Genomic DNA, 24,193 nt, shown 5'->3' on the forward strand with positions numbered 1-24,193 from the left:
GGTGCATGATTTACAACCCTTGGAATAAGGCAATTGCAACTAGTTACATTATTTATAGCAACATTGCCTGAGATTTGCAGTACAGTGAATGCAGAGGAAAACTGGTTTTGTTAATAGGGTCAGGGAAGGGCTGGGCTTGGTGGGATAAGGTTGTTTAGTGAAAGTGTGGTAGTGCCAGCTGCAATTTCTTGAATACTTAATTTTCTTAAAGATTCCTTTTGAAAAAGCTAATGCTAACCTCAGCAGGTGTCCAGTATGGATCTAGTGTTCCATGCTAGAATAGCTTGCATGTGGCAGGCCTCGATTGCAGGCATACCAGAAAGAGTTCTTAAATTGTGCGTAGCTACAGCATTACAGCTGCCTTTGCCCGTCTTACCTGGTGCATGTTACTAGTGATCTGTGGGTTTGTAGAAACTGGAAGTGTCACTGGTGGTAGTTCAACTTCTATCTAATTAACACACGTGCACGTGTGTTCCTGAACTTCCTCTACAGTTGTGGGTTGGTTTCTAATTAAAAACAAAACAAACATACAAACAAAAAAATACGTGTATTTGTTCTCAGTAGGTAAGAGTTCTGATTTTTGGTTGCTTAAAACTAATATATTCAGGTTTTAAGGAGGAAAGTTGGAGGGGTGGGGTCATTGGAACTTTGCAGTATTTTGATGAAAAATGGTTTCTTCTCATCCAACTTGTCCACTTAATTAAAAGGTTTTAATTTCTTTAAACAAAATCAACTCATTTAAAAACATATACGCAATCCGATTTATAGTTCTGATAAAGAAGTAAGTGTTTCTAACCAACATTTTCATTGCTGACACCTAAATCTGTGACCCCTTTCTGTTTTGAAGGAACAGTATTTGTAACATCTTCAACTGCTGTGCAGACAAACCTAGCGAGCCTGTTTTGTGAGTGTGTGAGATGAGGTGCAGTGGAGCTGTGTGGAGTCTGGAGGTACTTGCCAAGTGATCTGTAGTTCCCTGGTTTAGAAGATCTGGGCTAAAGTCAAATAAGACAACCTGTATTCTCCCCTTCTCCAGAATGTTCTGTTCACCTTAGATCCTGTAACAGGTTGTTCTAAGATAGCCTAAGAGGAGGCAATCTAAATGCCTGCTTTGCATTGAATTTGACTAACTTAGTGGTGCTCAGCAGAGCATCTCCTCTCCCCCGTTTCAGAATGACATCTCTTCCCTAGACTGGCCCTCAGCAGCCTGAATTTCCCTGCCTCTTCCCCCAAGAAGCCTCTCATTACATGGAAAATGTACAAGTGATTTCAAAGTTGTAAGCTTCATGAAGGCAAATATGAAATTCACATTTTTAGCTTAAAAATGGTAGATATTTCTTCTCAGTGCATCGTTTCCTGTCGGTTGCCTTTAGCCTTCACTTCACTTTTCCTAACTTTTTTCTCTTCTCTGTCCTATAAAAAGCATTAGACCCTTATCACGGTTTCCCCCTACGCTTATTTCTCCTTCCACTTTTATATTTCCCATCCACTATTTATCCCTTTTCAGCATAGGTGCTTGACTTCCCTACTGTGCCACCTCCTTATTCTGTTTCATATTTCTCATCTTTCTCATCTTTCCCTCCGTTCTTCCTAGCATTCCACACTGTTGCTTTTCCACTGTCTTTAACTCACCTGAAATCATTGCCTCCCCACAACGTGGGGGAAAAGCCACATGGTAATATTTCAGAGGTAAGCTTAAAACAAAAAGTGCAGCTAATTTAAAAATGGCTTTCAGACAAACACCTTCAGATAACATGACTGCCTTCATAAAGGAAGGAACAATGGCTGATCAGAATAAATCAGATAATCCATAAATTCCCTGGTGACACACACACACACACACACACAAAAAAACTTTATTAATGTGTGTATAGTTATTAGGCTTTCGATCTGGCAAACTAAGTACTTCTTAATATCTATGGATACATGTATAGAATAGCTATTCTATATCCTCTTGAATGAGGATTCAAGACCTTCCCTCAAACCAATCTGATACCTGAAGTGACCAAAACGGAATCCCCTACTTTCCTGTTTCTGTAAGTCCACGTGTTTGGAAGCCAGTGGAGCTGAGCATCATAAATGCATGGTTAAGCTGCCCTGCTCATGTCTCAGGTGGGAGTGGGATGGGGGCAAGCAGCGGCTTCTACCACTGCACGGTGTCTCCCAGACCTTGTGTTCGTGCTGTGGGAAAAAAGAGTTTCAAGCTGATTTTTTTGTTTGTTTGTTTCAAGCTAGCGAGAGGTAGTTCAAAGGCAGTTACTTTTACGGGCAAGAAGGCTTTATTTTCGAGCCTAGTCAGAATGAGCTCTTTGCTAAAATAAATTACTGTCATTGCTGGCAGCTTCCCCACAGTAAGACTTGATTTTAGGACTGAGAAAGCCTCTAATTTGTTTACAGCCTTGCAATTACGAATGTTTTTTAACAAAATAGCATTTTAGAGTAAATTTGAATAAACATTATTCCCACATTAAAGTGGTTGTTCAGAAAAATGGAGGGGAAGGAATATAGAGCAAGACAAGCTATGCACCACTTGTTTTGAGGGAAGAGCTTGTTTGTCTTTTTGTTTCTTTGTTCTTTTGACCTTGCAAACCACTTAATTGGCAAAAGCTAATAATAGATGCCTGGTCCAAGCGATCATGAAATGCACCGCACAAAGGTGTTCATTAGGAAATGTGAGAAACTTGGCGAATTCCTGGAAAGTTGTGTGTTCAGGGCTGTGTGTAAGAAAGCTGACGTTTTGCATAATTTGGAAAAGGCAGGGAAATGTGCTAATTGCAACAGTCTTGAAAGTGAGCAAATGTCATAGATGGTTCTTTGTTCACTGTCTGCTCCCTCAACACACTTGTGAACTGTGTGAAAGCAGAAGATGCATCATCTTCACCCAACAAGCCCTTAAAACCTTAGAATCACCGAACAATTTGGGCTGGAAGGGACCTTAAAGACCATCTAGTTCCAGCCCCCCTGCCACGGGCCTGGACACCTTCCGCTAGATCAGGTTGCCCAGGTCCATATAACCTGGTCCCATCCAACCTGGCCATGAACACCTCCACGGAGGGGGCATCCACAGCTTCTCTGGGCAGCCTGTGCCAGTACCAGCTCAGTAAAATGCAGTACAAGAAAATAAAAGCCTTACTTAACACTAGCAGGGATGCCAGATTTAACATGTTAAAATACAGGATGAAAAAAAGCTGTCTCTAAAAAGCTGTTCTGTTGCCACCCCGTCTCTTCTAGATCGTGAGAAAGTACCACTGACACTTGCTAAAAATGGCTTTTGGGCCTGTGTCCTTTCAGTTCTGAACCAGACTTTCACCACCAGCGTAATGAAAGCCTGTGGAAGGGCAACTGCAAATTTTCTTTATACTTTGAGATGCATAAGGAAAGCCAGGTTTGCTGGGTTGCTTCGAGTTCCTCTGCCATGCCTGGAGCTGAGGAAGAGGAGCTGTACATCTGATCTGTGCAGGACAAGGACTCGTGTATGTGCTGTCCCTGCTGACACAGGTGACTCGCACTCTAGGACAGCTAATGTTATCACCTGGGGAGCAAAGCTGGCCGTGGGAGTGGTGGGGACCCGCACAGAAGAACCTAAACCAGGACTGCGTGGCCTGAATTTGGATGTTTTGCAGGCTCTTTTTAGAAAAGGCACTCATCATCCTGGGCAGCGCACAAACCACAACCTTGAGCAAGTTCTGGATCTGAAGCAATTACCCTGCTCCTATAAAAAGCTGAAACATACTTAGGTCGATATTTTTAGACTCCTCATTTTTTTTTTTTCCCCCACATGTAAGAAAGAAAGCTACAACATATAATCATGGGGGAGAAGGATCTTGTGTGTAGAGCCACTAGCCCAGCTAGCTGCTGCCCTGGGAGGGGCAGGAGAGCTTCCCGGCAGAGCAGCTGCGTGCAGGAACCACGTGGAGTTTGATGCCACTTTTTGGCAGGGACTGATGGGGTGCAGAACTTGATTTGCTAAATCTGATGCTCAAGATGCATCAAAGCACCCATCAGTCTTATGGGTAAGGCTTGGCAGGCTGTGATTTAAGAAATTCAGGCTTGAAGTGCCAGTGGTGCTGCTGTGCTCAAGGGTAGGGCTGGCACCTGTAAAGAAATCATGAGGTTGTTTCAGAGGTTGGTATTCTGACATAATTGTTAGGTTTACTGTTCAGTCTATTTACCTGAGACCTCAAAAATGGGGTTTTATTCCCTGCTCTGTTACTGGCCTAGGTGATTATTTTGAGCAAGTCACTTCAGCGCTTAAGTTTCCCTGTCCTGTAACAGATAGAGCGAGTGCCGTTGGTTTTTCCTACTGCTTCAGGATTAACATGGTAATCCTGATTAATGGATAGATAATCCCATGTGCTTCTTCAGTGCCTGTGGTGAAACTTTATAGCAATTTCTGGACTGCATCAGGTTCACTGGGCACTGTTCCTATTAGAGGGTGACTGGCTTTAATATTGCTTTTCTATTTTAATGTAGTTGTAGCATAGTAGGCACATTTGGATCGTGAGTAAGCTAGATGTTACTGCTGAAGCAGAAGGAGTGAAGAAAGGGTTGGGAATGGCAATTAAAGTGTCTTCTGTTGGCTTTTATGATACATGCTCCACAGATATGAATAGGATATTTCACAACTCAGACGGTTATGGTTTCATGCTGGGTACTTACAGGAGCACAGACTGATTTGAAATTAGTTATCTCTGCATCCAAACAGGCAACAAATATAGTTCAAAGTGAAACTTCCTATTTTGGATCATAGCGTTGTGGGGAGAGGTAGATTCTGCAATAGAGCAATTAAAGAACAGAAGAGGCTCGGGCTTAATTAGCTTAATTCTGTTTGACCAGATTTCAAAACAGATGGCATTTGAAATTATGACAACAGTGGCATTCGAACTTGCAAGAGTGTGTTGTGGAGATCGGGATAGGGATATGTAGATAAAAGACAAGGGAACAAGGTCTAGGAGACAGGGAAAGGGGACAAAATAGTAAAGTATTTTGGAGAAAATTTACAGAACGATAACATTTCATTCTAATCACCTAATGAAACAAGGCATCTTTAAAGTTGTGATAACCAGCTGTCAGTGTGTTGTGACTACATGTATAAAGGCTGCTCCACTTAAACTGTAAAACTTTTCCCAGTCTTTTCCCAGTGTGAAGTAAGGGCATGTTGACAAAGGTGATTTGTGATACCTAAAATCACTTCCACAAATGAACAAGTTGCATGGCAAAGGCAATTGTTGATAGTGCAGCTGCATTTAAAATAGGAGCTTGTTCCTCAGTTTGTTATATCCCGAAGTAACATCGCTATGCTGCTACAACTCTTCAGTGCAGGGAGTATCTTATTCCCCAATGGGACATACCAGAATGTTTATTTTGGTAAGGATTTTGCCAGGATGACTAAGGGATGTGTGTTATGCTCAACCAAAATATGAAAGCAGTGTACAGACCAAAACCTAGGCGTTTGTGCGGGACTCTTCTGCTCCACCCTTCCCCAAGCCTGACGTGGCTATCAGTCTTGATAGTTTGACCTCGCATGCTTAAGACGTGGTGTATAATTTCCAGATACGTGTCCAAGTTACTTGTTGAGCCCACGTCTGTGCTTGAGGCTTCTGCTGGCCCTGCTGCTTGCCCATCAGAGATGTGGAGCAGTGCCGCTGTCTCGGTGGCTCTGGCTGAAGGCCATGGTGAAGGTGCAGACATACTCAAGTGTTGTGCTTTCGCTCCTGTAGAGTGTTTTCTTCTCATAGCTTAAAGTCAAGCTTTGCCAGCAAAATTTTCACGCAGGGAGCATTTCAGTGATGTAGAGCTCATTATGCACCCTGGCAGGACACTCCCCGTCTAGACACCTCTATCTCTGCTTAAATGCTGAAGGTGTAAGTCACTTGGAAGAAAAGGAATGATAATTCTGACAAACAGTCATAAGTCCATCGCAGCTTATCTCTCCAGTGCTGGAAATAGTCATCACCACGGTGTTGTCTGATCGGCGTATATAGCCTGTAAGAAGCAGTACTGTTTATGTTTACATTATTCTGACTTTTTACCACTGCACTGCAGGGGAAAAATCTGAAAGACTTGTGGTTTGGAACGGGAAAGAGAGGCATTTTCTGAAACCACTAGATAATCAAATTAAAAAATATTTTAATTGTTCCAGCCCTAGAGCCAGTTTTGGGTAATATGGGGCCAATTAGATTATTAAAACCACAATTTCTGATCACTATCAATTATTCTTACTGCTTGGGACAGCCCGAACCTTTGGGAAGATGGTTTTGATTAGGTATCTACAGCCCTTTCACCTATTTCTGGTAGCTGCATGATTAAGGGGATGCTTCATTAATGCCACAGTTAAATATGATACAGTCACTACTTTAGCTGAAGTTATCTTTAAATAGGAAGGAAAAAAAAAAAAAAAAACAAAACACAAACACTCACCCCTTTGTTTTTTAATAGGAGAAAGTAGGTCTGGAAGGCCCACTGAAGATTGTCTCCATATCCAACAGATGTAAAACTTTTCCCTAAACCAAACTCTTATTATTGCACAAGAAGTCAAAGTCCATGGTTGTAGCATGCTACAGAAAGAGAGCAAGAGACTCAGAACATCATTGGTATCATAGTGACTTTTTAATTTATTTTTTTTGTAGAAGCTGAAGGAAAACTGCTGTTTCAAGCAAGAGTTACATGGTGTCTTTACTTCTGCTGCCCACTCTGTTGTTTTTGGTACCCCAGCTGGTTAGACCTGTAGTCATAGTCTGTGGCCCTGGTGAGGTTCTTCAGGTGTGGTGCTGCTTGTTGTGCTTCACCTGAAGGGCTGAGACCTGCTGGGACCAAGATGCCATGGGACAATTAAAGTTGTCTGTATACTTCTGGATTTTAATTATCTGAAGAAAAATAAGAGTGCACAGTGTCTTATGTGATTATGAGGCTGAAGAATTTGTGCAGGTGTCTGAGGCTTTAAGATACTCTAGGGGTGTGCCATGTGAACTGAAACTGGTGTAGAGATGTCCTAACTCCTGAAGGTAGGTAGGTTTGTAGAAGTAAGGTGTTACAAGATCAGCTGATACAGGCTGGAAAAAAAAATGCAGACAGGTGATCTAAAAAGTCTGTGTATCCAAAAGCTTGTCTGCTCAATGATATCAGTTGGCTGAATAAAAAGATACGTTTTTCTCTGGAAGCCTTGAACCTGCTTTATCCTCAGACCATCTTAGCTATAACAACATTAATTCTTGACTGGTGACTCTTGCAGGTTAGGATGGTAATCGTATTGGCAGGAAGTGCAGCTTAGCAAATGGCATTTTTGTAAGGGGATTTTGTGCTTTTTTTTTTTTTTTTCTTGATGATTAAATTTCTACGACGCTTAAACAGCATGTATTGCAAGAGACCTGGGTAAGTACATATCAATGCACCTTGCAACATGCAAGAAGCTACAGACACACTGCAGCATCTCTAGCAAGCAAAACAAAACCTCTTTTTTCCTTAAACATTTAATTGTGTGACTACTCATGGTGATGAAACCAACATATGTTGCGCTTCAAAATCCCAACAAATACATTTTTTTAGTTTACAGTCAAAACACAGTTGAGTTGCAACATATTTCACAGTTCAACATGAACATCAGTAACTAAAAGAGATCACCACTTGAAAGTTGTATGCATATGGATAAATGATATATATGAATGGTATATCTGTAAAAAAGTAATGCAATTGCTAGGAACTGAACATATACATTGTGTGTATTTTAAAATCTTTGGTTTGGTATTTTCTAAGCCTTGGGAAATCTACTGAGAAATTGTTTAGCCCCTTTGTTCTTTTTCATTGTATCAGGAGCACAGCTGGTAGGGAAGAGAGATTAGGCAGCTACCTACTTTCCAGTGCAACAGCTCGCTTTCCTTTGAAGGTACTGCCTGCCTTTTTGTAAAAGGGGAATGAGCCAGTGCTGCTGCTTTTCTGCTGTCGGTATGCAAGACTAGGGAAAAAACTGTGGCCCCCAAGAAAGTTACCTATTACTACTGTAGGGTAGGGATAGATTACTTCTCATCTTCATCCAGAGGGAAGGAAATTCTCTTATTTGTAGCATCATGCAGGTGGTTCTTGAAACAACCCATTTGTTTGTCCTTCTCAGGTCAGAGTACCTCCTCATCCAATGTTCTGTTGGAGTTGTTTAAACAATATTGTTTGTCATGTTAATGTTTTTTGTAACACAAGTGTTGGCTGTAGTGTTTTAGCTTTTCTTTTAGATGTTCTTACCCAGTCGTCAATGAACAAAGCTCCTGACAGTCATCTGTGGAGAGTGGCTCTACTTCACTGCCCTGTTTTCCAGATAGCCAGACGACAGAGAGAAAAGAAGAAGTGGTGGGAACAGAAAAGCTCCGTGAGCAACTTCCTAAACAGGAAAGATCAGATGTACAAAGCCAAGATCGTGCTAGTACTAGTCCGGTGCTACCAGAGTCTGCCAAATTTACAGCACTGTAAGGCCAGTTTACTTTACAATTTTGTACTTCAAAGATATGATGTAAGCTGTTTTGTTTCATTGAGTAGAAATGACATAAACTTTTAATTAACCTCTCTTTCTTTTTGTTTTATTGAGAACAAGAAAAAAGTTCCTCATAGTAGTTTTGAAACATTTTTGTGTCAAGTTACCAGGGCAACAGGCAAAGGCAGATAATCTACCGGGTAACTTCTCAGCAGGACAGTTCTGTCTTGCAAGTAATAAGTGGACCTGAAGCATCTGTACAAGATGAGCTGTCCGTGGATGCAATGCATGTGTTCATAGATGAAAACGGTGAGTTTCTCTAGTTGGAATAAGTGCAATATGTGAAACAATTCTGAAACCTTTAGACTCCCTAGAATTGTATTTCTCTTCTTATCTGTTACTGATTGCTTGTTTTCTGTGTGCATGAAAGAAAATGGCTTAGTAAGATCAGTAAATTTACTGTTGGATCAGCAATAATGAGAGAGTTCAAAATTCAACTAGCACAGACCTGAGGTATGCACAGTGCTGTATCTGCCAGAAGTTTGTCTTCCAAACATTACCCTCGAGAAGTGCAGGTTTAGCTTTGCTTTCCAGAACCTCTGGCACTTTCTGCCTGGGGAGGACGGGGGTGTGAAGGGAGGAGGGTCTGTACGAGGACGGCAGGGCAAAATGTTTCTCTTCTTTACTGTTGTGTTCTCCAGCTGAGCATGATTAGGTGCTGACTCAGGCTGAACTCTGGTAATGCTGTGGTTGCTCCTGTTCAGATTCGTGGTCTGCCATCTCTTTCAAGTGAATTGACGAGTGAACTAGTTTCTCTCAATGCCTGTGCTGGAGCACAGTTGCTCTGCTGCTATTACTGGAGGTTGAAGCTGTAATATGCGTGGTGGTGGTTTGTTTGAACTCCACGTGGAGCCCTGTGAGGTCCTGGCCAATACCTCTGAATGGCAGCCATCCCAAAAGCTGTGTTTCCTTTAAAGCTGCCTTCAAAACCAGTGTGGAATGAATACTCCTCATAGCTGGGATCCTGATCCCAGAGTTTTTTGGTTTTCTGCCGACTCCTCATGGCCCTGCTCGCAGCCCTACAGCTGCTCCTGATGTGTTGTGTGTCTAAGAGCAGCAGAACATCATGGCCTCTGGCTGAATGAACAGTGACCCTTCGCTTCTTGTTGCGTGTGCAAGGGGAAAGTAACAGTGGCTATGCTTTTAGCAGAATTTTTCACTGCTTTGTACCTCCTGACCTCACCTTTGTGAACATAAAGAACAAATCTGTTTTGTAGTGAGTTCATATATAGGCTTTTTACATTTACTTCACGTACCTGTTAATGACGGTGTAGTCCTTAAGCCTCCGATGAATCTGTTTCAATGGATGCTGTTTTAATTTGGCTTCACATCATTCTTGTGCCCAGCACTGGAAAAAGAGGTCAAATCTTCACTGTAATCTGTGCTCTGATCTATCTGAGGTTTTTACTTGTTCAAATGTTAATTTCATTTCTGAACTTCAAAATAAGCCTATTATGAAAAACTATATTTAGGTTTAGAAATGTGCCTGATATAAGATATATTTTGATGTGGAAAACAAACCATCATATAACTTAACTGTTGTATTTTTTTTTTCTGTTTATTTTGTAAAGGGGAAATTAGATCCTGTTATTTAAAGGCTGGCTGTCAGAAGGAAGGAAATTTTCGACATCAGATATCAAATTGTGATTGTATTTCAAATGCTCAGTAAGTAAGCCCTTATTTTTAGAAACGTTAAGAGCTTTCATTGCTGGAAGCTATGAAGCAGATTGTAACTGTGAGAGATGCGTGTGAAGAAGAGAGCTGGAGGATAAATGTGTTAACCTATTCTAGAGATGTCAAAACATGCAATTTTATTCTGTACTAGAACAATGACTGCTTTATAAGAATATCGATAAGGAAAAGTGAAAAGGAAAACCAGAACAAGTCAGTGAGGTTTTCATAACTATCTGGGAAAAGCCAAAGTCAAGTGTGGGGATATAAACAAGACAAGACAGTAAATAAAACAAGGTGAGAGACTGTTATCAGGTGTTCTCTCAACTTTATTGTCTTGCTCATTTCCCTTACTTGTTGTGTTCTGTCAGTATCAGCCTGTGACTCTATTTCCTCTAAACTCGAGCAGCAGAGCCTTTCATCTTGCATGAAATCTCTAATGATAATTCGCCATTCTGAAAAAGGTATCTGAACAATTTTCAAGGTTTTTTTCGGAGTGATGGCATAAATCCCACACTCGCTTTTGTGGTTTTTGTTCTCTGATGTATTACGTTGTTACACATGTTTGCAAGAAGAATTTTAACTATTGGTAAGTATTTTTATTAAATTATATGTTTTTAATATTGTTATAGAGAATTTGGAGCCGTCGAGCTAGGGGGTGAGAAGGGTTGTTGTTAATAGCAAGTATTGTTCTTAAAATGCTTGGCTTTTGGTGGAGACTTTTGAAAAGCTCAGGAGTATGTTAAGAACATGTTAGCATTTTAGATAGAATGCTGTTAGGAAAGAGATGAGGATGTTTTTTATTTTCAGTAGGTGAAGACTTAAAAAACAAATTAATAAAAAAAACTGGTTCCATCCACAATATGTTCCATTTATTTAGCAAAATGGAGGGACAAAAAAAAAAAATAAACAACTGGTAGAATTCTGTTTTGATTAAATATCAAACATTTTGTTTTGGGGTTATTTAACTCTTGCGACTTATTTTTTTTTTTTTTAATTCACCTTGTACAGGATAATGCCTTCCCCTCCCCAGCCCCAACATAGTTACATGGATTGAATCTGTCCTAAATTCACAAATAGTTTAAGGTCCCCTGACATCTATCAGTTAATCTGCTTTTTTGAAAAGAGAACAATCTTCCTTCTCTTATGCAAAGTCCTTCTAAAGCTGTCTACTAGATGTTTATGTAACATCTACCACATTAAATGCAGTTTTTTAGTTTGTGGTTTGCAGACCTCTAGAAATGTGAGTTACTTTTAAGGAGTCTGCTAAATACTATTAGCAAATGCAAGTCCAGATGTTCTCTGCAGTCATTTTCATGCATTTAATTTATAAAGACCAGTACCTTTGCTGGAAATCTTGGAGTGTAGTAGCAGTTCAGACTGAAACAGAACAAAGCAGCAAAGATCAGTGCGTTCTCAGGACTGATTTTGTATACGAATGGGAAGGGAGAGCACAAGAGCTTTTCTAAGAACAGAGCAGCATGAAGGAAAGTACAAAGCAGAAGTTCACATGAAAAACAAGGAAGGAGAACCAGGAAGCATGAAGCATGCCCAAAGCTGTTTTTGCAAGGGCAGTTAGTAATATGACTAGGCCAGAGAAATTAATGAGAGCTGTTTGTTCAAGTGGCAGTTCCTGCCATCTGTGCATTGATTTAAGGGTAGCATGGGAAAGAAAGGGTTTTCATTTTCTCCTTAGATGCTCACCATCAAGTAAGCTTGTACTTAGATGTTATGGAACATTTCTTGCCTATAGAAAATAGAGGGCAAATCTGATTAATCATCCTTAAAAACAGTTCAGGAATGAGGCATCTTTCTTACCTTGTTCCCTCCTACCTCCACCAGCAGGCATGCACACCAGTTATGTCAGGTTGGTTTCTTGGCTATGGTTAAAGATAAGCCAAATAGTCACAGTTATCAACTAAAGATCTGTTCATTACTACACAAAAAGGCAAATATATAGAATAATAATAATAAAAAAAAAAAGCTCAAGGCTTAATCAATTCATGTTTCAGTTACAATCTCTTTTGTATGTCTCTGTGGAGAGCTCTCCAGAGAAATTATTCACTTGATGTTGGCCCTCCTTTGATAGAAATGTTCGGTATTAAATAGATTAAGATTCTAGTATACATTTCCCCAAGCCAATAGCAAGCTATCTCTTGTACTGTCATTGTGAAGGATAGTAGGGCTTCCTGGTATCATTTACATACCCCCTGTGTCTTTTGCGTTGTTTCTTATGTTGCGTGAGAAGTCCATACCATCAGGAGAGGCTGCTTTTATGGAAGAGTAGTGGAAAATAGCTTCTTCATGAGTATTTGAGGTGATGTAGAAATAATAGCTTTAAAATTTGTATATGAATGCAATGGTGAGCCATCCAAATTAAATTTTATGTGCTCAAAGGATGTGGGAGAAAATTAGTACCTGGACATAAGAGAGGTAGCATCCTCCTTGAATAGGAGGGATAGGGTTTTGATCTCAGTGAGCTCAGATTGCAGAAGCTAGAATAAGATGGTGGAGAAAACATCTAACAAATCTGCAGTAGAAGTGTATAAGCTTTTAAAACACTTATCACAAATCACGTTGTCTCTACTATGAAGATTAAGCTGCTCCTAAAGCAAAAACGTCAAACTGAGTTAAGCCAGTGAAGTAACTGCATGGACGTACATGGGCTGTGCCCTGATGCACCTCTGTGAGGTGGAGAACCAGGGACACTGCACCAAGCTGGTGGTGGCAAGAGGCCCCTGGCTTTGTGGCTGTTTTGGGGAGAAGCAGTAGAGCAGAGGTGCTGTCACTCCTGGAGCTGTTGGACTTCTGGGCAGTGCTGCAGCTTGTGAAAGGGGAAGGGGTTTTGACTGAGGAGGGTGTGAACCCTGACTGGTCTGTCGAGAATACAGTAAGTAACTTATGAATTGGCAGAAGGTAAATATACCTTTTGACTAAGTCAAGCAAAACTGGATAAAGTATTTAAGTCTATGAAATAATATTTAAATATGACTTGAAAGAAACCATTAAAGAGAGCCTTGAGGCAGACTAACTAATGATTAACAATCTTAAATTCAAATTACAACTCACTGTTTCTGTCTATTGAATCCCACTGTTGTCTGCTCCAGGAGTAAAGTCTTAACCAGTCTGGCATTTTACAACAGCAATTGTTAGGAACGGAAGTTAAAGTGGTATTTGTATGGCCTGTGAGCAGTTTCGATTAAACTGCTTGGCATGGCTTCTGAAATCCAATTCTCTCAAATAATGCAGAGTCTTAGCACTGCCACTCTCTCACAGAAGTGATGCAGTGTTATGATTTCTTCTGTTCTTCGCTTGTAAAGGCTAGGTGGATAACCTGAGAGAATAAAAATGGATTAAAATATGCCATAGAAAGCTGATGTCCAAATTTGAAGAAATTAATGCTTTCATCCTGAAGAGGCTCCTTGACATTGGAAGCAATTTTGTCTGAAGGGATTGGCTGAATTCAAATACCAGTTCTCATCACCTCTTTTAGGCTCTACTCTGTTGTGAGATGGTCCTTGGAGTATTCTCCAGTTTATCAGTGTTAATATATATTCTACCAGATGCTATAGTAGTTGGCCTAAAAAAAGACATTACCTGTACCTTTAGTCCTTGTCCTGGAAACTTTCAGAACTTCTTAAAGATAGCATAAACACTCATTAGTAACTTCTAAAATTATCTCTTAATTCTGCCAGAGATTGTTGAAAATTAGAATAGTTTTACATTAACTTCGTATTTGTGTCTCACCAAATTCTCTCACCAGTCCAGCTTCTTAAATATTTAAATAGTTAAAGTTCATCCCTGCATTGTAATGATCAACAAAAAAAAAGATGATGCCTTTTTCATCTCTAACCTCACTTTGCCAGTGATTCTTGTTAATGAGTTTGGTGAATTACTTCAACATTGGCAGGTAGCTAATCAATTCCCCAATTGTCCATGTAATTACCTTGACCCAACTTTTGTCTGTTGTCTTGCCAGCAGTCACTGGAATGGATTCCCTGTGGAGCTAATTGCCTCAAACTTTGATGCTCCCATTACCTTGCCAACTTCACCTCTAGCCCTTAAGTGCTTTGTGACAGACTTTGACAAGACAGAAAGTGCTTACTGTATTTGAAGTTCATGGATTACATCAGAACCTAGTTGCAGAAAGACCTTTTGGATTTGTTTTGGAGTGGAAAATCTGAAATAGCTTTCTCATCCTGAAAACCCTTCTTCTGCCCCATTACATTATGCTCCTTACCAATCTTTGTCTCTTTTACAGTGAATCCTTAATGTTTCTGTGCCATGTGGCTTAGGTATATGGATGGCTTCTGAGAAGGTAGAGGAGGACAAAGTTTGCATTTGTGTAAAACTGGTGCCTAATATAAACTCAAACAGCCTTTTTGTATGGTTAGTTTCTTTTGATAAAATGGTTGCAAGGTTTAAAACCCTACCTGTATACAACAGTTACAATCTCCAGTTAAAAAAAAAAAATAATCTTCCCATTGATTGGTGATACAAAGTAAAACCTACTGTCCTTAGCAATAACACATCCTTAAAAACATGGAGTGAAAGGATGTCCAAGTGAAAGCATTGTTAGAGGTGTATAGCTGGTTTGGAGGTTAGTACAAATGCATTGGAGTTGGGAAATGTCTTACCTATTAGGAGGTGTCACTCTGATGCATCTCTTCTGTCTGTCACTGTGTGACAGAAAGCAGATGTTTCAAAAGAGTGTCTTTTAACTACCTTGACTGTCTCTTGTAATTAAATAACTAAATTATTAAATAATTAAATAACTGAATCAGTTTTGATTAGCAGTGAAAAAGATAAATGTGAGCTATCATGCTATCTTGGGGTGACACGTAAAGTGGTTAATAAGTACCAGTAAAAATGTAGCCCCCCCTCCCTAAAGTTACAGTAATCATAATAATAGAATTAACATGTTCTGCATCAGCAGCACAACCTGTCCCCAGTACGGAGGTCAGTAGCACCATAAGCTACCAACGTCAATGTGTAAATTATAGTGCACTTGTATACTCTGTGTGTACTTGCTGTATCAGGCTACTCTTTTTTTTAAGCATTTGATTATTTTTCTCCATGTGCTTTCTTTGCATGCTGCTCTTCTTGTTTAGAAGATCATGCACCCTCTAGTGTGTTTGAGTTCATGTACGTATTGGAGAAAAATCTATCAGTATTTGTAACTTCTCAGTAACACAGCTTTCCTCAACGTGTTTGAAATACTGCCCTCTAAGAATTCTGTCTTTCTAAATGGCTTGGATGCCAGAGGTTGATAGATAGGCATGTTATCCTTCCTAGGTATAGCTGCCATTTTTTCTCTCAAGTACCAAGTGCTAAAATAATGTACTGCCTGAATCTGTAGCCTAAAAATTTGAATGGGCACTCTTTGGTGACGAATAAGTGAGACAGTCATTTTACAATTCAGTGGTGGGACTTGGAACCCTGTCTGCTTCCTTAACTTAGGTTGAAAAAAGACAGAAAAAGTAAGCTTACATTAAACTTGTGGGCACTGATGTGATACGCTTTACTGTTTTGATAGTTTCTCCTACCAAAAAGGTAATTCCAGTGTTTAAAATTGTGTTCTTAGTGTTTGAAGAAACCTCGAACACAACATCTTACATTAAGATACAGTATTGTCAAGTATAATGTTGTTAAATAGCTGTGACAATTCCTGAAATGGCCTAATGTTTATACATTCAGATCATTTGTTCTTCCTGCCTTGCCTTTTAAAATAACTTTGCAGATATTCCTAGCTAGAAAGAAACTATCCAAAGCTTCCATGGTACTGCCTGAAGCAGTTCACAGGCATGGTAGCATGGTGGCACTGTAAAACTTGGTTGTTTTCCTCTGTAAGTTTTAGTAATGATGTATCATGATTTTTATCTCAACGTGTCATTTTGACAGTTTAAGTGAACAAATTCAGTTTCAGGAAGGGCTGGATTCATTTCCAGAAAGTGTCACATTTTTCCTAGGCTGTTTTGCTCAGGTATATTACAGTGCATCCCTGGTATGTTCAGATCTGAGATGAGAACAGATCATTCAATATCCCTGAAGAACATGCCAGTGTAGGGTCGCGGTAGATACTCAGTAATATCTATGGCTGTTTGAGCATTTTGCTATGCTTCCTTATGTCTGTTTCCATTTAAAGCATTGAGCTTTTTTAATGTGTGTGCAAACATGGATGTGCTACGGTTAACTACAGTTCCAAAAATACAGAAAGTGGACCACACACAATCCTGATGTGGAAATGTCCATACCAACCTGGCAGTGCTTGCTGTGTGAAAAACAGATGTGTGTAGCTCCAAGGAAAAACATTTTAGTGATTTATTTATTTTTTTTCTCAAGTAGAATAAAAGTGAAGAGCTACTTTTTAGGGAAGGGCCAATTTTCTCTCTCAAATCAAGTATTAGCTCTTATAAAGTCAACTGGAGTTGTGCCCAAAAAAGCTATGGAAGCATTATACTTATATTTCCGTTTATATTTCCTTTAAGAAATACTTTTTTTTTTTTTTTAAGAGAATCCAATTTATGAGAATAGTGCTTGTATTCTTGAGCCCATTTCCTTCTCTCCTGTATTAAGCTCCTGAAAAGAAATCAAACTCCCAAGCCCTGTGCAAGATGGTATCATCATACACCTGCATTGGTTTCGAAGTGATAGAGCTGGTGTCTGTTTAGAGCAATCCAAATGTTTACTGACAGCAGTTCAACTTGTGATACAAGTGTTTGATTCGTTGAAATACTTAGATAGGTTGAAGTGTTGTCCTCTTGTTGCAGTTAATCACTTTGAGTCTGGCAACAGTCAGTAGCAGCCATAAATTGCATTAGGAGGCTGATGTGCTGTATGCATGTAATATAAACTAGAGTTTAAAACAAATATGTAATGCTGCAGACATGGATATATGGCACACAACTGAAAATATTTGAGAGATGGAACAGAAAGAATTTTTAGACTTGCCCAGCCCTGAGGAAAAAAAACAAACAAACACATCTTTATCTTAGCTGCAGTTTCCCCCTCCTGCCTGGATGACATCTGGGCAACATGAAATCTGTTGTGCGTATATGAACTTAGCTTGCTCTATACCTTAAAAAAAAAATAAATCATTGTCGGCTTTATTCATAATGTATGTTTTGTCATTTACATAGATTATATTACACAATAATTTTATGTGTAATATAAATGTAACCCATATCATTGTAGTTGTTTTTTACATATGGTTCATCCATACCAGTATTCATATTGTACTTTGCATGTTCTGAGCAATCAGTCCATCTAAAACGATGTAGCATTTACAGAAGCTCTGGCACTAAAACAAAACTTCTCAGAAGCTATATTCTTTTTTGATTTTAAAATGCTTTCCAGTATAGGTAAATAATTCCATACAGAAAAAATAAATAAATAAAAATCTGCTTGTTTCTTATTTTCTTTTGTTTCTTTGAGAATAGAGCATTTTTCAGCATTAGCTGAGCCAATAGATTAAAAAGAAGTAATAGCAGCAAAAATGTGACTAGCAAGTACTAAAAAAATAATTCAAGTTACCTGCCAGTATAGCTTTTATGTGGCACAGAGTGCAGTGTTTCTGGCCCTGGGCAAAAGAGAGCTTCCAATCAATGAGTTAACTTAGTTGATTTGCAATCATATCCATGAATAAGCTGCTTGAGTGCATTATACTCTATGAAAGCACCTATCTGAATGCCTTAGCAGTACTGTATGTCTCCTGTATAAACCCATTAATACTTTAGTATGTTCACCACTGGAAAATTCTCTAAACCTATGAGGAATAAGCATCATAGGAGAAAGTACTCTGATTATTTTATTATTTTTTTTTTTACTGCTAACTTTTTTAAAGTGCCATTTTAGAATGAGAAAATACTATATGACTAAAACATCTTTGTATTTCTCAGCAATGTGACCGAAATTACCAAGACCAACTCCTGCTCTGACAATAGGCTGCTGACTTAGTATGAAGGACTCTTAAAGCTGCTTAGCAGGCCGTGCAGTTCTGCAACTGGGCACTTTTAAAAATGGCTTCAATAAATATTTTGTAGCTCCTTTTGGGATTCAGTGCTTTCAGATGAGCTGGTTGCTTTAAGTGTAAAATTGCTTGAATGTGTTATATATGAGTATAGGGTATGTGCATGCACTGAAGACAGTGATGTTTGAATTCTGATAAAGCTAATGATTTTCTTAAAAAACACTCTTTGCAAACTCAGTAGCCTCTCCTTTTTCTGCTGGCTTGCTAGGTACAGGAGAGAACATTTGTGTTAGTGTGGCCACTTCAGATCTTTTTCTGTGGGTGTGTTTTTTTTTTTTTTTTTTTTCAATCCCCCCATCACTCTTTTAACACAGAGCAGGAAAGTGCTTTTGACAGAATGGGGAGGTGCTGCCACATGATGGCAGCAAAATCCTGCTCAGGAATGGGAGCTTCAGTAGTCTTGTAGTTTCTGGGGTTGGTGTCTACCCCACCTTTCTGACTGAGAGCTCAAGAGGATCTTCTAAAAGACTGGTAATAATGGTGCAGTGGGTGCTTGCTAATGTGGGTGCTTTAATTCCAGTAAAGTTACTTCTTCTCATCCTCTAGTTTAACTAGTCTGTGCTGTTTGTGTTGTCAGTAATAGTTTTACAAATTATTGATTTACCTCCTTGATACAAAAACTTAAAAAATAAAATCTGAAAAGAGAGAAGCGAGGGTGAACCAAGCAGTAGTGTCTCACTTAATGAATATAATGTGTGCTGCTGCTCCTCTTGTAGTACTTTGCAAGACTTTAACAGTGGCCTTATATCATTTTCTGTCTGTTATGTCAGTAAATTAGTGTATCCAGCTTTCTCATTCTGTCAACTTGTGTACTGTATCTTATTACTGTTAGGATTGGTATTGTTGTTAGCTAAACAAATAATAAAAACCACTCCTGAAGTCCTGTTGGATGAGTAACAAAATGTGAACAAGATTTAAGAGAGACTTAATGTTTAACTTGTACTCCCCTCAGTTGTAATCACTAAGGGAAGTTAAAGTATGCATTCTGAATTAACATTATTCTTTGAAACTGCTAATTTCTTTCCAAAATAAGTGAAGATTGCTGCTTCTTATTCATTTTTTCCCTATTTGCCGTGATTGGGCTTCTCACATAATCATCCAGTCTTTAATGCTGCTCTCACTTCTGCATATTTCAATTTGCTTACATAGTTTAGGTTGCCTTTTAGTTTTTAAGTTGTCTTTATTTCATAGGACAGTTGGCTTTGTGGATTTGGTCTCAGTGCTGGGTTATGCAATAGTCTGGCCAGGTTAGTGCTGGTAGTTCTGCGGTGAAGGCCAGGCGAGTGGACGTGTAGCAAGAGGTCTGGGTGGTGAGGTGTACAGATGATGAGGACATGAAATGGCGAGGAAGGCATTTGAGGTGAGAAGGAGCAAAGCTGCTCAGGTGGTGGTAGGAAGACGTCAGCAATGGGGTCAAATAGTGGAGGTGCCGTCAGGGAGCCGTGGGCTGCTATCGATCCGGGACTTCCAATCTCACTTCCGACAGCTGTGTTTGTGCTTTCATGTCATTATGACGGTATCAGTTGGAGGTGTTTTGAACGCACCTCAGATGAATATCTCAGATGTGCTGAAAGGGAGCTTCCCACCTCTGGACTTCGCTCTGGTTCACAGCCATAGCTGCTTGGACTTAAGAGTGGCATTTTAGTGGTTATTACAAATGGTTTCAACTGTATTATTATAGCCGTGGATATTTATGTAGCATGCTGTTACACTCTGTAGTGACCTAGACAGCTTCCTGAAGCAGTTTGATGGGATTTTGATGGTTTTGTATGCAGGAGTATGGCTGCTATTGCAACTGTTGTGACACTGGTTACAGGCTTCCCTGTCCTAATTTAACTTTCTATCTTTAACTATCGAGGTTAAAATGAAATTTAGCCAAGCCCTGCAAAACATCTTTATTAAGCAGAGAATCCGTTGTAATTGTGTAACGTGTCTTTGTAATGAGCTTACCTTGAGAGGTGTTCAGACTCGAGGCTAGCTAATCCCTAACGAAGGGGATGACTCAGGCTGGGTTATATTTGAATAGCTTGAGCTAAATTGACAACAGTGTAAGGCACACGTACGTCCTGTCAAACAGTAACCCGAAAGGGAGAAGGAAGATTTTTCCAGTGCTGTGTAGTGATACTAAAACACTTCCACTGTTGTACTGTTGCTCAACTAGCTTATGTTTATTGTGTTCTTACAAAACTGAATTGTGAGCCAGGAAAAAATTCCTGGCTTTATGACCATTTATCAGTAGAGGGTGCTATGTATCTTTTGCATTCGATCTGCATAGGTTGTATGTTTACCAAAGATATTTTTAGTTATTAATTTATTATTCAAAATTTGGTTCAATTATACCTTTGCTTACATTAGCAGTATGGTTTACCATAGTAGATCTTGATAACGTTAATTTGATTCTGCAAATGAACAGATTTTCTGTTTAGTAAGATTCTATGTTATACTGACATCAGCTTTGTTACAGTGATTTTATGATTAGAGAATGCCCCTATTCAAGTATGGTAATAAATCTATGGAATCTACTTTACAGGCTTACAAAAACACAAATACCACCATCACATTTCTTTCTGGTATTTGCTTTCAGTGTGGTAATGTCATCAGATGAAGTATGACATTTAAGTAGCTGTGTAAGCATCGGGGAGTTAGCAGGTGAATGTGAGGAGGAGGTTGTGTGGAAAATAAGAAAAAAGAATAATAATAAAAAAAAAAACAACAAACAACTAGTAAACAGGAGTTGAGGGGAACAGAAAATCAGGGAAGAGTAAGAAAAGATACAGAGATACGAGGCTGATTAAATAAAAGGCATAGGAAGCAGACAAATGCTAGAAGACAACTCCCAGTTTTGAAATTATTGCTTTGGTGGCTCTGTCTTTCCATCCCCAGTGCCCTGATTGCCTTGTCAGGAATCTAAAGTTTCAGCTTTTTCCCACAGTTAGTGTCCCAGCTGCTTATGGCTCTTCTGCCAATTGCTGGTAGGTGGAGCTGTGAATTTTGCTGCTGAAAGCAAACAGAAAACAGACTGTGGGCTCTCCTGGCTTTTCAGTTATCTTCAAGTCTGGTGGGAGAGAATTTGATCTCCAAGATTATTCTTGGAAGAAGTCTTACGAGTAAAATGATTTTGATTTCTGAGAACTAGTAGAGGATAGTACCAGGGGAATATCTTGGCGTATCCATCCATCGCTCTGCCAGTTCCATTCTTGGTAAACATGGGATAAAAGACATGGGCCAATTAAAAAATGCTCTTGACTCTTATTTGGCTTTTGCAGAAAGATAACTAACAACGCAGAAATTTATTGAAGATAACTCTTCTCTTAAGAAGATATAAGTAGACACTATTCTATTCACTTGCTGTGTTTTAAGTCACATTTTTGGCAGGGATTCCTGAAGCAGTGTTCCTGAAAGCCCTCAGCTACGTTTGCCTTTTTCCTGCTGTGAACAGGGAACCCCAGGATTGTGCTCACAATGGCAAGGAACAGGACGGCTCATTTTAGGTAAACAAGGCAATCAAACCGGACAAGGTCACCCTTCAGTAGGGCACTTCAAAATATGGAAAAGGCTTCATTCATTAGCTGTTTTGAGAAACTTTTTTTCCTGGGAAGTGTGCCTTTAGGCTTGCTCGCCTGTCTGCCTCCCTGAATCTGTCAGTTGAGACCCAGGCTCTTGGGTCAGTTTGCATCACTTCTGTACGGTTTCATTATTGTCTGTTGGCAAGGTGCTATACAGAACCCATAAAGGAGATATATTCTTATGGAGGGCTGGGCCATCAGCTGGGTCGAATTGAGCCAAGTCCTCATTTCCTAGTACTGCCCACAGAGAATGTGACAGCTGTCCTGAATATGTGGAACAGATCTGCTTCTGCCTGTAGCAGGAAGATTGGGGAGTGTAGGGGAAGTCATTAGGGCTATGAACATGGGGAGCGTTCATGTCTGCTCGTCTGATAGCTCTGCTGGAGTGGCAGCTGGCAAATATTAGGTCTGGTATCCAAACCTGCTACCAGTCAAGGCCTTGGTTTAAAAAACAAACAAAAAACCCACTGTGTGTCTCAGAGACCAAAGGCAGGATGATTCCTCTAGTGACAATCAGAGCTGCTGATATTCCTGTTGGTCCAGACAGAGCTAGCAAGTCCTGGTGCAGAGAAAAAGAGAGTATGTGTGTTTCAAGCTGTTGGTGTGATAGTTCAGCCCTGCTTCTAAGCAGTCCAGGCACTGAACCTTGTCCTAGCACGACACTAGCCATTGCAGCTTAAGTTAACACCCAGGTATATTCAGGACAGCCACAATTGCGAAGCTCCTTTTGTTGGGCTTAACAAGGGTTTCAAGACAGGCTTTGGGAATTGTCCCCAAAAGCAGGGAAGGTTGAGTTTGCTAAAATTAATAAAGTTGCTTGGGGGCAATCATAGGATATGCAAGATGAGTTTTGTTTTTGCCCTGGCACAGACTTCTTGGGTGACTGTAGGCAAATGACTTCATTTTCTTCCTGCTTGTCTTTCCTTCATGGCAAATGGGAACAGTAGATATTGACTACCTTGCATCAGGTAAAAGCTCTGAGCTGCTTGGATACAGAAGTACTAAGAGCCCAAGGCAGGCGAGTAATGAGCTCTGAGCAGGGTCCCTAGTGTATCAACCCCATTTACTGTTGCATGTGCAACAAGTATTCAAAATAAATCTTTTCCACAAGTAACCATGATCTAATTTCAGTATAGTTCTTGCTGAGACCATGTCAGTCATGTTATAGTGGCTTACCATTTTTGCAAACCAACAGGTATTGCTGCTGTAACTGCAGAGGATTTCCTAAAGTAAACTATTTCAATGCTGTATCTATAGCATAAAGCAGTAAATGTGAAGGTGAGGGGGAATCATCTTGCTCAGGGCCCTCCCAGGGTGAATTTAGGCTTGGTGCTGGGGATATCTGAGCTAGCCTTATGTGAATTATTGATGTACTGCCATCTTGTGAGGGCAGAAGGAAGTTTCTTATAGCCTGAATTCTCAGTAGGTAAGTTATTACTTAAAAAATTCTGTGCGACTGGGACAAAACTGGTTTGGTACCTAAATAAACTTGGTTTAAAGCTAATCCAGTATCTCCACAGCAGCTACTCTGTGTTCTGCACTGGGGATACCCAGCTTTTGACCTGAATTATGAGAGCAGGTAAACAAGAGGGAAACTTTGACAAATAATCTATTATTGATAGTAGAGTAGCATGCTTGGGAGTAGTAAAGATTTGTAGACAACCAGAAAAAGGAATGGTGTTTTTCTTCCAGAGTTTTATGTCAGTATTAGTGGTCTTAGAGTATGCCACACTGATGTTTCTGAATATAACTCCTGGACTCGGAGTCACATCAGGTAACTTGACGTATTTATTGCACAGATACCCAAATCTGGACTTAACGTATGGTCTCCATTGTCAGCGGTCAGAAAAAGGCACTTCTGAAGTGTGATTCATTGTAGGTGTTCATCTCAGGATGAGAAAAACCGTGGTATGGAAGTGTCCGTTTCTCTGCAGTGGATGTAGAGAATGTATCTAAATTTGGGTTTTAACTGCTGTGGGCCTGGGCTAGACTTCAGGTATGGAGGTGGAAGACTCCATGTCCTTTGAGCCAACCTGTCTTCCTCCGGTAATGTTTCAGTAATACTAGGAAAATGCTGCTTTGTAAAACGGTCTTTTTCTGTTCTCTCCTCTGTGTGCAGTGAGATCCAGTTCAGCTCCTCCAGCACTACCACTTCAGAGAGCCAAGATCCATCTTCGGGGGATCAAGCAGCAAGTGCACTTCAGCAGCAGCTGCTCCTCATGGTAGCACGAAGGACCCTTTCAGAAACCCCACGGGTACATTGTAATATCTCAGTTTCTAGCGTTTTGATAAACTGCTTTATAAACAAATGCTGCAGGCTTGTTGCTGAGCCAGTTTTGTTGCTATCCTGTGCTTTTTTTTGCCTGGTACAGCTCACGTGGGAGAAGATTTATTTTTACGCTGATAGAT

At 39.9% G+C, this 24,193-nt stretch overlaps 1 protein-coding gene and 1 long non-coding RNA gene across 4 annotated transcripts in view; one reads left to right on the forward strand and one right to left on the reverse strand.

Annotated features, from left to right (window-relative positions):
• PCNX2 (pecanex 2) overlaps positions 1 to 24,193 on the forward strand; it is a 158,448-nt gene that overhangs the window by 12,892 nt on the left and 121,363 nt on the right. For both annotated transcript variants that reach the window (XM_084515825.1, XM_084515826.1), the window contains exons 6-9: positions 8,306 to 8,453; positions 8,622 to 8,767; positions 10,090 to 10,183; positions 23,904 to 24,039. In XM_084515825.1, coding sequence (XP_084371951.1) covers positions 8,306 to 8,453; positions 8,622 to 8,767; positions 10,090 to 10,183; positions 23,904 to 24,039 — 524 coding nt within the window. The remainder of the gene's footprint in view (positions 1 to 8,305; positions 8,454 to 8,621; positions 8,768 to 10,089; positions 10,184 to 23,903; positions 24,040 to 24,193) is intronic.
• Positions 5,344 to 11,624, reverse strand: LOC311435153. Of its 2 annotated transcripts, none has more exons than XR_014691963.1 (5): positions 11,533 to 11,624; positions 9,775 to 9,866; positions 8,233 to 8,294; positions 6,421 to 6,557; positions 5,344 to 5,985 (listed from the first exon to the last, which is right to left on the reverse strand). It is a non-coding gene; the product is annotated as an uncharacterized lncRNA (long non-coding RNA). The 2 variants fall into 2 exon arrangements; XR_014691964.1 differs by having other exon boundaries at positions 6,421 to 8,133.

The sequence above is a fragment of the Aythya ferina genome (assembly GCF_964211825.1).
Source record: "Aythya ferina genome assembly, chromosome: 3".
Lineage (NCBI taxonomy): Eukaryota > Metazoa > Chordata > Aves > Anseriformes > Anatidae > Aythya > Aythya ferina.